Source organism: Nannobrachium achirus, assembly GCF_963921795.1.
Source record: "Nannobrachium achirus genome assembly, chromosome: 13".
NCBI classification, from domain to species: Eukaryota; Metazoa; Chordata; class Actinopteri; order Myctophiformes; family Myctophidae; genus Nannobrachium; species Nannobrachium achirus.
The window spans coordinates 38,246,868-38,263,978 of NC_137833.1; the positions used below are offsets into that span (position 1 = coordinate 38,246,868).

General features: G+C 42.3%; 1 protein-coding gene across 1 annotated transcript; it reads right to left on the bottom strand.

The window, feature by feature from the left end:
• Window positions 1-403: 403 nt before the first annotated feature.
• On the bottom strand, window positions 404-13,482 carry ubac2 (UBA domain containing 2). Its single transcript, XM_080740151.1, has 10 exons — window positions 13,434-13,482; window positions 11,328-11,452; window positions 11,047-11,166; window positions 10,388-10,494; window positions 9,351-9,474; window positions 8,649-8,696; window positions 4,653-4,761; window positions 3,287-3,429; window positions 2,223-2,381; window positions 404-1,013 (listed from the first exon to the last, which is right to left on the bottom strand). Exons 1-10 carry the CDS (start codon window positions 13,462-13,464, stop codon window positions 906-908), a joined length of 1,074 nt encoding a protein of 357 aa, XP_080596277.1. The 5' UTR covers window positions 13,465-13,482; the 3' UTR covers window positions 404-905.
• Window positions 13,483-17,111: the final 3,629 nt, after the last annotated feature.

Genomic DNA, 17,111 nt, shown 5'->3' on the forward strand with positions numbered 1-17,111 from the left:
ACAAGAAAAACAAAAAAGGAGAGCAGAGTGTCTTGTCCTTGAAAATAAAGTACGTACGTACAAATAAAGGATGCCATCAACCTCACGGGTTCATTTACAATCAGAGCAGCTGTTGAGACTGTGCGTTAGTAAACCCTAACCCATGCTGCATGTCTACAGTCTGTTTCACAAGACCCAATGCCCTCCATTCCATGTCCTTCCTGCTGTCTTGAGAAAACAAATGGGTTCCTTGCGCAGGGGACTTGGAATCCATCTAAAAGAAATGTCCTTTCATGTCGTAGACTATCTTGCCATAGTAGCCTTGCTGGATTTTTTTCACCCAAGTTTAAATCGAGTCTCCTAATACGATGCAGCCATACTAGCATTAGAAGCATAGTGGCAATAAATGGACTAGATTAAAAGTTGATATATCTTAGATGGCTAAACGGCTTTATCTGTGAGATGAGACTTGAGAGAAATGCTTCAAGCTTCATTCTCCCAATTTCTCCAGGACTGAAGACTGATTCATGATGCACAAACAAAAGAAATGACAAGGGAGGCTTTCTTTCAGTAGATGCACCTGTGACAGGCGTAAGTCGACTGCTCAGAGCCTCGAAGCCCATTTTGCAGTGGAATACCGAACCAGGAAGCTAAAGTTCTTTCTGCTCTTAACTTCATGGCCCGTTGATTGATCAACAGATCAATGTGCCAGCAGGCCAGCCCACTTGAGGACTTGTGCGCTGCTCAGCAGTGCTAACCCTGCACATGTTCCATTCCGTACCTTTTTGATTTTCCTTTTCCTCTTGTCAATGACTCCCTTTGACACCTTCTCCTTTTCTGTGGTTTAGGCTCTGCTCCTCTCCTCCATCTCTCCCTCTCTATCTACGTCCACCTCATGTCTCTCTGTCCGCGTTCTCACCAAGCATTCAGTGTTGCAGGAGGAAGTTGGTTGCTATGTTGATGTCATTGTTGGAGGCTCGGAGGGCCTCCAGGGCGTCCGTTCTGGAGAAGCCCATTTCCACCAACCTGGCAACCTGAGTCAAACACAGCAGCAAATATGTAGACATATTTACATAACATACATGTCCCCAACCAATCGTCACTTCAAATGTTTGACACCAACTGCTGGCTGAGCATGACCTCTGCACAGCTTCTCCCAGAAAGACGCTCATTCAGCTTTTATCTACAATGGAGAGCTGTACATATTTGGTGGCTTCGTCGTTAAGCAGGGCCAGAACTTCAATCATATATTAAGTTGACTACTGTACCAGCAGCAACAGAAGAAAGCCCCAATGAGTATGCTCACTTAGTGTCAGTGTGTCCCATGCTGAAGATGAAAATGGTGACGTTATTTAAGCTAGCAGATATTCAGTACGGTCTGGAACAGTCAGGACTTCCACACATCAGGTGGGAACTGGCACTATGACAAAAGAAACTGGTACCATGACAAAATAAAAAACAGTGAGCCCATAAAGACAAAACAACAAAACAAACCAGTAAGGATGGGAACTGGCAGTAATGACAAAAGTGTGATTGCTGCCAGCATGTTCCAGAGGATGTTGTGTAGAAGATGAAGGAAAAGAAAAAAACTGAGGAAAAACAAAAACAGAGCTCACAAGAAAAACTAGGTATGAATGCAGAGACAAAGATGTGCTTTGGGCAAAGGAACAGACTTAAAAAAACGGATGTTTGAAATGAAAAAATGGGAGTGGGAGAGGGAAATTACCACACACAGTAAAGGTCAGGTCAGGTCAGGTCAGGTCAATACATGCTCCTTCAGACGTCGGGAAAAAACAGTTTAGATGGCCTTTCTGAACCAGTTCGGATAGTCCAGACATCTGGGGGTGCAAATTCTGAATGACTTCAAAATATAGTTATCATCACCTCCCTTTCCGGAAAAAAAAGGTTGGATGCCTGGAAGGAGCATGTATTGTGCTTGATACAGCAGAAATAAATACAAACCGAAAGTAAGCAACGGTCCTTGTTACATAATACCAAACGTCGCAAACGCTGTTGATCATCGCAACGAGCTGTCCATTTTACTTTTCCTTTCATACTTTGAATTGAAAACCCCTGCTTAAGCCACGGCAGGAACATGCACACACTACAGACTACACCATGATGTAGGCGGAAGAAAGGCCTCTGCTTTTAATGAAAGCGAGTGAGCGTGTCCTTTATTCTATCAGTACATTAACCGTACAGAAGGTATGGTCTTTGTACAAGTGCAATAATGGCATACACACCTGCTCTTCTGCGACAGGAGAGTTGTCCAGTAGTGGCGGCTGTGGCTGCAGCTGGGGGGAGGGGTGTGTATGTCCTTGGGGGCGTGGCTGGGCTGGTGGCCGGTTTTGAGCTCTTTGCCTCAGCGAGGGGAACAGCCTGGCCCAATCCAACAGACCAGCCTAAGACACACGCACGCGCACACAGGCACACACACACACACACACACACACACACACACACACACACACACACACACACACACACACACACACACACACACACACACACACACACACACACACACACACACACACACACACACACACACACACACACACACAGGATCAGCTGCTGTCCACAAGACAGTTTAGCATGTCGCTGAGAACCCTTGCATGTCCAAACTTAAATGAAAGGCCTACTTCATCATACAACAGTCACACAAAAGGGCCCGGGCCGTTTGTGTATCTCACCAACAGGCCTATAGCCAGGCCGGCCTCAGAACCATGCTCGGAACATTTTGCGCAGTGAATTTCACCCTAGAGCATGATGTCTCAGTGCGCAGTTAGAATGGAGGGAGTGTGTGGGAGGCAGCAACACTGAAAGTGCGAACTGCCATTGGTCGTGTCATGAGTACATTAGCCAATGAGCCGCCTCTGAGGGTTTTTCTTCAAGAAACAAGACTGACACACACTCACACACAAACTTTGTGTGTGTGTGTGTGTGTGTGTGTGTGTGTGTCTGTGTACATAGCGAGTTGATCAAAAGTAGGAGCACTACTGTAGAATCGCCGTCATTTCTCAAAGTTAGGTGGTCGGTGACAGTATGGACTGCCCTTGAGAGTTTAGCTGCTGCGCACACAGAAAGGCCACGCACGGAAATAATTAATTAAATAAATAAGTTGCCGGGCTTCGGGCTGTAAATAGCGGTGCCAAACGGGCCAGGGGCCGGGCTGGGCCTGAATTCCAAGGGCCAGGGCCGGGCCGGGCCCCACATTTCAGGCCCGTGCAGGGCTCTCAGGCTCTAGTCTGTAAGTGCGTACTGTAAGTGTGTGTGTGTGTGTATGGGGGGGGGGGGGTCTATCTACCTGTGGCTGGGGCCTTGCGTTCCTCCTAGCCTGGTTGTACTGGGCCAACAACAGCTGTTGGTCCAGCATGTCCATCCTCTGCTGTCTCTGGATGTCCAGCGTGGCTCCCATCCCCAGGGGACTTTCTGTACTGGACTGGGGCCCTGCCACGCATGCACGCACACACACACAAAATGAAGAAGAAAAATAAAAAACTAAACAAGTAATAATGATTAGAAGAATGATTGTTGCATTGTTAAAGGAGTAGTTCACCCCCAAAATTACCTTTTTTCTATTGATTACTCACGCCATGGAGAATTGAGTTCAATAATATTTGTAGTTTTTTGTTACATTCCTAAGACAAAAATGTGAAGAAAAAAATAATAATAATGGAACCCCCATTGATGGGGGACCCAAATCGATTCGGGTCCCCATCTGGAATCAATGGGGGTAAATTTACTAAAATCAATCTTTTGTCTTGAGAATGCGACAAAAAACTAAACATATTATTGAACTCAAGTCTCCATGGCGTGAGTAATCAATAGGAAAAAAAAGTCATTTTGGGGGTGAACTACTCCTTTAAACACAATTTAACCAAAAGTAAATAAGACATGCGTCTTTTTTTAAAGAGCCAACTCTTGGCAAGCGCCAGCCTCATGTTTCCTCCCCCTGGAGATAGATTGATTTTGTTGTTGTTGATCAAAAAAGGAGTGTGGACTCTCCCCATGGAGAATAATGGAGGAGACTCCATGTGGAGACAGGGCTGAGGGGGACCATTAGGACCTGGAATACGCAACAGTTTTTCAACCGTATGTCAATCCATATGTATCAGTACATGGTGCCAAGTCCATCAAGGTTATCTGCATCGCTGAGGCACGCAGACTATTGAAAGCACCACAGCTTGCCCTCATTCCCACAATGCACTGTATGTCTGTTCGTACTCATGCAGGCGTCTAAATACTATAGCTGTTCTCCCTTCTGCCACTAGGGGCAACTGGCATCAAAAACAGCTTGGGAACAAAGCATTTAAAAGGGGAATTCTGGGTATTGTAGGATCTAAGAGCAAAGCATAATGTTCAGAGTGGAACGGATATCAAAATGTTTGACACAGTTAATGTAACAAATTGGTTTAACATCCATATATTTTACAGTGGAGTATTCCATTGTTAAACGTATCAAAATAGTCAATCAACTGTAAGAATTCTTTTGAATAGATGGGCATAATGTGGGGAAAATACTGAGTGTTAAGGGTTACGTGTGGTCCTTGAAAATTGTTAAAAGCATGCTGTGGTGCTAATAAAAAAAGGTCAGGATATATAGAAAGAAGAATAGAAAGATATATATATATATAGAAAGAATGCAAGTTTGTCTAGTAGTTGGTGCTGACCTGAGAAAAGTGGCTCCAGTAGAAACCGTCCAATCCGGGACAGCCATGCAGGGATGAAGACAATATGCTGCATCTTGCAGATGTTGCCGTGGTACAGTGCACCGGATATCTGAAGAGCACACAAGAACAGACCAGGGTAGAAGGGTTGCACAGATGCACTGACAATAGACTAGTTCACTTTTCCAGAAGGTTTCCAAAAGACACACGGACGCCTACAAATTAATGTCCACAATTGAGACAACTGTCTCAAATCGAAGCCACTGCAATTTAATTGTAGTTAGCCTACTTTTAAAATAATCCTACATGAACTGGAGACGATACCGATTTGAATTTGTTTTTACATCAAGAAAGCAAACACGACTCCAATTCATCTCCACTTCTCTAAGCATTTTTACCGGGTACACGGTCGGGAAAGTAACTTTTACAAGAAAATCTCTAAAAGAGAATACCAGCACTCATGGAACTGTCATGACAGTGGTTCTGTGCAACTCACAGAACTGTCATGCCAGTTCCGTGAGTGTCTCAGTGCAACTCAGGGAACTGAGGTGCTGGTATTCTCTTTTAGAGATTTTCTGCATGGGGTGTCTTTGTCAACAAAAATAGATATTTTCTAAATATATTATGTGTTTCACATTTCATTTGCCACTTGAATGGCTAACCTATAATGTTAACTCAGAAGTCAAACAGTGAAATACGGTATTCTACGATGCCTCTCATAAGGATTGCATTGACAGCTGCAGAATTTGTAGACGGCCGTGTGTCTCTATAGGGTCTTTGTCTCAGCAGCAGATTTGAACTGGGAACACATGACACCTTCATAAGTGTTTCCCATTCATTTCTGCTGCTGAGCCATTCAAATAAAAGCTTTATGCCACCCTCTGGAAAAGGGTACTACAGTTGCACAGAGCCAATTGGTGTCAGCTATAGATGCCTTAATGGTCCACATCACACTGATAAGAACCAGTATGTGCGCGCAGGTCGGCACCAAATGAACCCCAAGGCCCATAGGCTGCAATGGTTAAGTGGTCACTGCATGCACTTTTAAAAATGCATTCTATCAAACTTTCAGAAGCAGTTTTTCTCCCAGAGTGGAGGACGAATGCTTAAGATCTTTAGTGTGATTTCTCTACTGTTTCTTTACTGTAGACTGACAGGAAATGGGGGGAGAGATGGGGAGTGATGCGCGGCAAAGGACGTCCGGATCGGGAATCGAACCGGCGACGCCGCCAGGCATCCACGCCTATGTGGCAATAGCCTGGCATAGCCAGACTATATACTAATGCAGCTATAACTACCTGCAGTATAACATGGGTGGATTGTTTAGCTGTGCTAGGCTAATGTGGCAATGCCTAAGTGGCATGCGCCTGGACCAGTAGGCCAGCAGGTGCCCTGTGATTTCTCACACTTGAAATATGGATGAACATGCCATCGCTCCAAGTTCACTGCCTGCTGAATGACTGCCCCAACTAACCTGTACGAGTCATAGGGCTGTCACAATTATTACATAATCGTCTAATCGCAATTATTTGACATAATCACGATTATTTGTCATAATCGTTTCCATGTTGTTAAAGTAGTGGAAATAGCAGATCTACAAGCATTGCGACGCGTTGTGAGCTTGTAGATCGGCTATTTCCACTATCAATCTTCTTTTTTATGTATAAAGTTGTCAAATGTCAGTAATTTCTTTGTATATTTAGGTTATGTGTCATATCTACCAAGTGCAACTTCAAAGCCTAAAAGCCAAACAGAAATGTAACTATCAACGACAAAAACACAATTAAATCGTTAAACGCAATTATTTGACAGAAAATCAATCGTCATGTAAAATGTCATAATCGTGACAGCCCTAAGGAGTCACCAGGTTGCCCTCCCTAACCAGTTTCCCGCCCACAGACACTGCCGGCTGTGTTCAGCCAGAACCGGTGGCACCATGGAGAACTCAAACGTGTCTCCATGGTGGTGGGCAGGAACTTTACCACTGCGGCACCCAGAAGTCTCTTTTTACACAAACAGTAGACCAGAGGGCAGTATGCCAGTGCGTAGGAGAACACCATGTGTGCACAACAAATAAGATCTAAAGCTCCCGCCCACTGTCTTCTTCAGTCACAATTACAACACTTTCATTGTGAACAACGATTTGGTGCAACTGCAAAGACATTGATCATCCTGATAAAGGTTCATTTTTCAGTTAGACTTTCAGCTGATTTGTGTGATCCCAGCTGTGGAAAAGGTCAGGAATCTATACTAATAAGACACCTCAGGGCGACAAGCGATCTGGCCATAAAGGGCGAGGTCGCGCCATGTCTTGGGAATCTGGCCAGTGATGTATATCGGACAAGTTACCCATATATGGAGACCCCTGGTACCCATATATGGAGATCCCTGTACTGTATAATGAAGATGTGTTGTGAGAGCCCAAACATCAAACATATAATTTTCCAAATGTCTGTCTGTCTGAGTGTCTGTCTGTCTGAGTGAGTGTCTGTCACAGCGTTTCTCCTCAGTGGCTGGAGCAATTGATCTGAAATCGCATCACCATTAGCATATGAACACACCTGACATAACTGTGAAGCCCGTTTGTCACTTTCACAAATCATATGCTGTATATTAGCATTTTTATGGTGTATCTATATCTATTCTGCATCTAGCTTGAGGCATACCTATTCTGCATCTAGCATGAGGCAACATGTTTAACCAGCTCTGTGTGTGTGTGTGTGTGTGTGTGTGTGTGTGTGTGTGTGTGTGTGTGTGTGTGTGTGTGTGTGTGTGTGTTTAAGCGGGTGGGTGGGGAGGGGGGTCGTTTGTCTTGCCCTGTTACAGATTTTGTCCAAAAATCATGCAGATCGGTACACAGTATCTCTGTAGCCATTAAACGAAACGGGTATTTCTTACATTGATGCTCCTACATATTATCATGCAAGCACCATCCCTCATATACTGTGTGCACAGTGCACATCCCATAACCCACACACTGCACATCATTTCGGAGCTCATATCTTTGAACGGGTAAGGGCTAGTTAGTTATTCGTTTATGTGAAAGTCCTATGATGTCTATGACATCTGACATCATACATACAATCCATTTTATGCCCATACATGGAGATTTCTAGAGAACCAGCTACACAGATATGGGCTGTCTTGGCCTTATATGGTATGTGGCCTCCATATACTGGCATTCCCATATGAAGTCCTGTTAGATATGGGCTTAATATTGATGACATCAGGGATCTCCATATATGGGCATAAAAGGGATTCTGTTAGTGTGGTTCCCCTGACATCACAGTGATGTGTCAGAGCGGCAAACCCATAGACTGTAAAAAAACGTACCCGTCCAGACAGACAGACGGGCGGAGACAACATGTGCCGTTTCAGATACTAAACAGCTACCTTTGGTCGCAATTACTTAATTTGAAGTAATATGCTGTAGATATGCATAGAAAATACATGTGTGACTTTGCTATATTATAACTGTCTAATCAGTATTTGGACAATCATTTTATATCAACGCATTAACAAGGGATACACACAATACTATCTTTATATTACAAAAGAGTAAGTGATCTACTTCCGGGTCATGTATCGCTAACTTAAATACCAAACCACTTGGCCAAGATGTACTACATATGTACTAAATATAGCTTAAAAATTCAAACACCCATGTCACCTTTGCAAGATGTCGTTTCCAAACCTCTGTATACAGTTGTATTCGTTATTACCCTCATATATTTGCCTCTGTATAAAATAGTCCGCCGGTCAAATATGTCCGACCGGAAACGTGCGCTGCGGCACAATAGTTCCGCCACAATAGTTCCGCCACAATAGTTCCCCCCCCAAATTTTTTTTTTTTTACTTTTTTTTTTTTTTTTTAACTAGATGTGAGCGGCCCGAAGGGCCGCGACCCTCTAGTAGTGTTACAATCAACCAGGCGCACTGAAAAGTGCATGTGAATCTCGCTGGTCATTATCCATTACATATTAGATATGAGCTACTCACCAATCCACTGAGAGCAATGAGCCACATGAACGGACTGGATGTCAGCAGCTAGAACCAGCAAAATGAGAAGAGAAGAGAGAGAAAAATAGAGTAACAATACAAGTATTTAAGGAAGGAAGGAGACAGGAACACAAGAGAGAGCCACAGAAAGACAATCAAGGAGGCATGCGTGCTAAAGTATACATGTGTAGCAGATTCTCAACTTGGGAAACCAAATCTCCCATGAATAGGGATGGGACGATGTGAACATTTCATATCACTATTAATGTGACAAAAGAAAGTGAGATTTACGATATTATAGCGATAATCAAAATCCATTATCCTGGGGTGGAACATCTGCCAAAAAATAGCAGATCTACAAGCTGTGAGCTTGTAGATTGGCTATTTTTTGGCAAAGACATTTGATAGAGTGTGAAAAACGACTGTATCAAGTACGTATATTATAAGTACCTTTTACCAATTATAGAGGGTTTAAGTGGTACCGGATATGCAGCTCGGCAAATAAAAGTTGAATTGATCCCAGTGCATGACGGAGGACGAGATCACGATGAATGAAATCTCCACGATACGATTATTGTGAGTGCTATTTATCACGATAAACGATAATATCACTTATCGTCCCATCCCTACCCACGACCAAGGGAGATATTAGGCTTCCGCACAGGGCTTATTTAGTACACATGCACCAGTAAACACACACACCTGCAATCCCACCACGTAGACCAGAGATTTGTTGGTGATGGGGATGTGTCCCAGGACCTGTGTGACTGGCACCCTGGGTATGGAGAGATAGAAAGGCACAAACAGAGAGAAGACTGGAGACAGCCTGAGGGAGGGGAGAGAACAGTGGGGTCAAAAGACAGAAGAGAAAGAAAAGATGTAAGAACTCACATCCCTGATGATGAGTTAAAAAAGGTGCATGTTTTATCTATGTAATTTTGTGCAATTAATAATGACATGTGAAAATCCACATATAACACATTCTTGTTAATTAGTTATTACTGTGGTGGTTCTCAAAGTGGGGTCCGGGGACCCCAAGGATCCTTGAGAGGGGGTCCCCAGCAACATTAGTCAATATTATTGTCAAAATCTAATTTAACCACTTAAAACCTATATACAGCTCTACAAATTGCTAATCTACAAGCTCACGTGACACATCGCAACAGCTTGTAGAGCTGCTATTTTCTAAAAATCATGCATTTCTTTTCTTTTTTTTTGGATTATTATTCTAACATTTTAACAACACACAACTTGTATGTGGTCCCTGGTAAAAAATATTGTCAGATATCGGTCCTTGACATGAAAATGTTTGAGAACTACTGACTTAGCTAATCAGTGGCCATACATCTAGAAATAAGCTGTTTTGGGATGGGATCTATAATGGCTATCGAATTGAAAGTTGGAAAATGTAGAGTATGTGAAGCACACTGAATACAATACCTGGTATGAAGTCTTCAATAAAAAGAACATTGACTTGACATGTTCTGTGAAGCAATATCCCTGGTTTGTTACTGCCATTGGGACTTATCTTCATTTATGCTATATGACCCTGTCAGATTAACAACTTTGGTGCTTTGGGGTCCTGACCCAAAGGTTGGAAAAACCGTATTCACCTGATGATGTCACACAGGTCTAGGTCCCTGATAACATACATTTAGAATCATGAGAAGCAGCAACACAGAGAGACACTCAAATAGCCTGGCATTAGATATAATAATTAGCATGTAGCTCTCACTCACAGTCCTGCCGGCAGTTCCTCCACATGATACTCAAACAGGAAGTAGACCGCTTGACCCAGAAGGAAGTCAATCAGTGCAGACAAAACCCAGGCCCCCAGAAGGAAAGACTGGAATAAAGGAAGGGCTATATGAGATGCTAGCAGCAAACTGGGCACAGCAGAGAACTCAAATCAATCTACCAATCAATCACATAGATCAGTGGTTCTCAACTTGTTGGTCGGGACCACTAGGGGGGTCCCCAGATGTTTAACTTAATGTGCAACATTGTTTTCTCACTCAACAGTTAACAAAACAACATACAGTTTAAGTGTATAGAGGGTATATCCACATATCTAAAGTGTCAATTTAAGGACTTTTTAATACCTATAAAATGACAAATGAAATATTGGCCAAATTGTCAAATATTAGAGGCAGAAATTGTGAAAATAGCGAGGTGTTGTGAGCATGTAGATCTGCTATTTTCATAATAGAACCATGTTATACAAAATGTAATGCATCAACTAGTGCTTGTCAGGGTGGGGGTCCCCAGTTAAAATATGATTACTTTGGGGGTCACGGCCTGAAAAGGTTGAGAACCACTGACATAGATCACACTAATATTAGTTTTATCTAACCAACAATCAACCATACATGACCGGCTAATCTATATATGTACTTACAGCAAACTTCCTTGTACCAAACCTCCTCTCAAAGATGCGAAAGTTGTAAATGAGCAGGCTGCTGCAGAAAGTGTCTTTCAGGTCCAGACAGATGAGCCTGCCACACACCCATCGCCACACCTCCACAACAGGACATTATTTTTGGGTGAACAATCCCTTGTGTGCAAGCCATGTTTTTGTTACTGTACAAACTTAATGCAAAATGTCATAATTTGTCATTTATTTCATTCTCCCCCCCCCCCCCCCCCCCTCTCTCTCACACACACACTCTAGTGCCCTACCTGCTGCTGCTGTGTGATGGCCTGCAGGTTGTAGGTGAACAGGCCCTGGTACTGAGGGAGCAGGGTGAGCATCACAGTCAGCCCACTGAGGACCAGCAGGAGGCCTTTGGACAGAGGAGCCTTGTCTGGGGGAAGAGAACACAACCATAGTTAGCAAGCATAGCAATGGAACTGCCAGAGAGGTTTTGTGTGTGTGTGTGTGTGTGTGTGTGTGTGTGTGTGTGTGTGTGTGTGTGTGTGTGTTGTATTGCACTGGTTCTCAAAAGTGGATTGTGGGTTCCTTTTTGGTGGTCTAAACAACTGACCCATCGGGGCCGGATCTAGGCATAGGCAAGGGGGGGCAATGCCCCCCTAAATGCCCTGTCTGCCCCACCAAACATGATGGCATGCAAAAATAAAAAATCGGCCGGTATGATATCAAACCGGCCGCATCGGTGACCGGACGGTCACTGACATAAATTCCGGTGCACAGCATGATGCTCTGGACTAATTTAAACATTAGCAAATAGCAGCCAGTCTACTTAGTGGCAGCCTACAACAGAATACAGATGATGCTGATTACCTTTGCAATGTAAGGATATATTCCATAATCCTGTGTCAATGTAGTCTCAAAGAAGAAGGGAAAAAAAAAAGCATCGCAAGGCTTTCCTGCCTCCAGTCCAGACTGTCCATGCAGATCGAGTTTACTTTCACTTACATTTAACAGAAAGCAACAGCATTGCAAAAGCTGTTGCAAGCGACAGAAAAAGCCATCCTATAAATGTCCCTTTATTTTAGTCAAAGGAAAACCACCTCCCGTTTCTCTGTTGTTGGAAAAAAAAAAGTCAATTCACTTTGCGTGGTGTCATGTGTGTCTGTCCACACGCTGGATTAATTAATGCATGTCCAGGTGAAGCCTGTTAAAGGTCGTTATAGTATCCTCCATAGTTTCACAAAGTACATTAAGCAACAGAAATGTATTATGTAACATTTTAAGTCCCTTACAGAGGTTTTACAACCCAAAACAACAGGAACAGCCAGGGTCATGAGGTAATATTTTGCCCTTAAATATTTGAAAGGAAGGAATAGACTAGAGTCAGACTACTGTGACACAAGGTAAATTTCTCACCTTGAAGACAATGAATGCAACCTTATTTATTTTAGCTTTTAAGACAATCGTTTTGCTTGTTAAAAAATATGTATTCAATAATAATATTATTAATAATATTTGAAATAAATGATTTCAATATGTATACCAATAATTTTAAAATAAAGGTTTTGCCTTAATCATGCAGCTCTAACAGTGACACAGACAGAAGCAATGGCACAGCAATTATACAATATATACAGTAGTATGTATTTTTAACTTTAGGCCTTACAGTGAATGATCAGCTGGCATCAATATTATATCCATATCATATTAGACTGGATATTGTCTGTGATTTTGGATATTGTACTTTTGTGATTGATTTGGCATTAGTGTTCTTCTAGCTTATTGGTACTCAAATTGAAGTATGTCTTGTAGGCCTACTTGGCCTGAAAAAAGGGTATTGGAGCAACCCTATTTTCTAGTTCATAGCTAAAGAAATCGGTATCGGAAAATCGGTTTTGGCAGGTCAGACCTTCATAAAACCGGTGGATCGGTACCGGCCAAGAATTTTGCAATCAGTCCATCTCTAGAATATATAGAGACAGAGAGAGATAGGTGTAAGACCTGTTGTTTGTAATGCGTGTTATAGGTATAAGTGTGCCAAAATGCTTTGTTTTTTTATGCATTTCGGGTGTTTTAGGGGGTTTGATCCCCCCATTTTTTCCGCCCACGCCTCAAGGCGTGGGCTGGAGGTGACCCCCCCTAACATTTCTTGCTGCCCCACCTACTACTAAAGGCTAGATCCGGCCCTGTGACCCATACAAGTCTGTAACTCTGACAGTGAACGGGTTCATTTGGTTCCATTTGTACACTGTCAGAGTTATGGAATTGATTTACGTTTACAGAAACAACAGCAGCTCCTGGTGAATGAATGACAGTGCAAAGCTAACATGGACTAGCTTGGAGCACTGGAGGACAGACAGACAGTCCCCCTTATTATGGCTGTGCGTTAAGGACATCACCGTTATTATACTCACAGAGGCCCCGAGAGCCCGTGGTCGTAAACATGATGACTTTATGAAGCCAGTCGATCAGTTCAAGCCCAGGCACGACGATATCCAGTCCAGAATATTGAGATAAAGTTAGAGAAAACAGACATGCTGCGAAATAACAGGCAGGCAACGACTACAGGAAGCCCAAAAGTCACTTCCGCAACACACTGGAATCTGCACTACCAAAAATGTATCGCACGAGGGCGCTGCTGCTCTATAATGATACTGTACTGCATTGGTTTTCAACCCTTTTTCAAGGTTCATACTTCATTATTTATTTGGCATTTGAGCCACGGACCACAATTTGATTAGCCTCTGAGACCCCCAAACGTAGAATATTTTGTTGTCGTTGGATAAGATGTTGTCCACAATTTCTTGCTGTATTGATTTACAGGGTTGTCAACATTGGACTGTCAGTCCAGAATCCAGGAGATTTATTTTTTTGGGGGTGCGTGGAACTCCCCAACTGGGGTCTGGGGGTCCTTCCCCCCAAAACTTATTAACAGATATATATTTTCCTGTGTTCTGTTGAATTTTGTGCATGTTTGATACTTTTATCAGGCTTGCTTTACTAGCATGGGTACACTTTAATGCCCTACAGATTTGATGACAGAAGCAAAGTAAGACATCTTTAATATAACGTCTCATCTTTAAGTCATTACTTAAGTGAATATCTGTATGATCTTGCATGCATTCCCCCCACCCCTAAAGCGGGGGGTCTGGGGGTCCTCCCCCAGAAAAATGTTAACATAGTAGATGTAATTTCCTGTGTTCTGGTGAATTTGGGGAGCTTGATACCAAATCCAGGAGAAATCCAGGAGAAATGCCAATCCCAGGAGCATGCCAGGAGATGGGGTCAAAATCCAGGAGACTCCTGGCAAATCCAGGAGCATTGGCAAGCCTGCTGTATTGATGCAGGAAAGATGAACAGGCAAACGTTGAGCAAAATAACACATTTTCTGCATTCTCTAATTGTTTAGACTTCTTTTAATTGAAGTAATGCAGATGTTTAACAATAAAGATCTATAAGGGTCCATTTGCCCACCAACTCTCCATCATTTAGCTGGGGACCACCTGGAACCCCCTCAAGGACGGTCCACCAGACTTGACTCGACATTATAGCCAGGATAGATTTATCTCGAATGTCTCCCAATGTCTCCCAATCAGACTCACCTCACCGCTACTCACCAGTTAAGAGTGGGGTGGCTCAGAGTAGATGACAGAGTACAGCAACTTGCAATGGGCCTGGTGTACAAGATACACTACACCACTATGATACCCAAGTACCTGTCAAAATACTTTATAAACGTTAAGGATGTCCATAATTACAACACCAGAGGCAGTGCCACAGATCACGTTCAACCCAGAGTCAACTCAAAGAAAGGGTCGAACTCGTTCTTCTGCTACACCACAAAAATGTGGAATGCCTTACCGAAGGCCATAAAGGAGTGTGGATCACTAGCATCCTTTAAAATTGCCCTAAAAAACCACTTACAGGCAGCAGCCGTTCACAACTGGTAAAAACCTAGCCCAACCCTACCCTCCCTGCCCCTTCCTTGTATATACTGTACATACTGATTGTTTAGACTTACTGTTACCTGCCCCTTCCTTGTATATGGGTGGGTGACGTGACGTAACGTTTTCGCTGTCCTCGGTGTCAAACATGTATAAATAAAAAATATATTTGTCAAAAACCTTCTGAATATTGTGCAGGACATTAAGCTTTATGTGAACTTACTCAAGATTAAAACATTTCATTCCTCATTTCTTCAGAATCTTCAACCAAACATGGCAAAACTCATATGGTGTGACTGTCCTGACCTTGTTTCTCAAAGTGGGAACTTGAATAAAACTAAGAAAAATAATTGCTAAAAATCATTTGAAAATGAATTTAGGCTAAAAAGAATGTCTATTTTGAGCCTATATCTTTTCAAAGTCAAAGCATAATGTTTTCAGTCATTTCTGATCAAAAACATTTTGTCCCCCAACCCAAAATCATTTGGTGTGACACTAGTTTGGAAAAATTAAACAGGCAATTATTTGGACACCTATTGGCTAGAGTGGTCCTTCTTCTGTAAGGCTATTCAGCACTCCCAGCACAACTGCAAGACAGGTGTCTGAGGTGAGTTATGATTTTAACATTTTCATGAAATGCCATCTTGTTGAAACGTTGACAAACTCACCATTCTGGATGTCTTTTGGTGTGACACCTTTTCTTTAAAAAAAGCTTAAGTTATTTGACGTTTTGGTCATATTTCCATGTAGATCTAGGCTGCTTTGTTATAGCTAGCATGCTGTTAGCATGCTAATGTGTACATAGTAGCCTCAAGGTAAACCTAAATGGAGAAAACAGTAATATGGTGTGACACTTAATCATATGGTGTGACAGGTCTGCTTGTCACACCATATGACTTGACTGTCACACCATATGATTTATACTGTATTTAACTACAGATATAACAACAAATAACAAAGTTCCATGTTTCTTTTGTACATTTAAACATTTGTTTTAAACATTTTTACATAAAATGAAATTTAGCTTCATTCAGTGATACTTCAAATTCATCAGACAGAGCAGAAACCCCTTCACAGAAACCTTAACATATTGTTTCAATCTAAACAATATTTTCTCTTTGTCTTAAACTATACATTCCATTTTCTTTTGTCAGCTGGAAAATGACAAGTGCTGAGAGAACGAGAAAGTACAGGGAGAAACTAAACAATGACCCAGCAAGGAGAGAGGAGCCAAAGGGGCGAGACTGCATTTTCTACGAAGAGCAGGAGGTTGTCTGTGGCATAGCAGAACCGCAACAAGGCAGCCGGTTTGCTACCCTCACCAAATACGACTGGCTGATGTACAATACAGTCTAAATGTATAATCTAATCTGATCTAATACTTTTGTACTTTCACTCACTGGACTGGACAGTGGACAGTGTTAAGGTAGGACCCGAGACAAAACTAGCGAAAATAGCTGATCTACAAGCTCTCAACACGTTGTGCTGCGAGAGCTTGTAGATCAGCTATTTTAAGAGTTGCGCAACCCAGCACTCTTTAGCTAGTGGAGATGTGGTGTAATGTCATGATTCCTAATTACATTTGTTCAACACAAAATGCTGTGTTCAAGTTCAGGAGACTTCGGAAAAAAGCAATTTACCTGAATGCTGAGTTCTGTTTCCACTAATTGGTGTTAATAAAATGTTGCCTTCAATGCCTTGGCTCCAAGTGTGGCTATGTGCCTTATTGTCCCTTTAGGATCCTTCTGCCGTGGGCCGGCAGAAGACTTAGGTGTGCGTAGCATTCCTGTGCACATCCTCATCATCCATCTACTACTACAATTCTTTCTTATCCCATGTTAAAGCCCTACAATAATATCCTGTTCAGAAATATTAAGGCCATGTTATCCTGGGTAATTGTTTAATCAATCAGTAAAGTTCAGTACTCACTAATAGGTAGGTTAAAACACAGTTTGCTTTGACACATGAAGATATGATCATACGGTGTGACACTAAATCATTTGGTGTGACATTCCAAATAGTGAGAAATCATACCTTTATTAATGATTAAACCAAAAAAATGTTTATGGATTACATAGAGAATATTATCAGGAAGAGTCACAAATATTTGTGTAATTTTAGAGAAAGTTTTGACAGAATACATTTAAA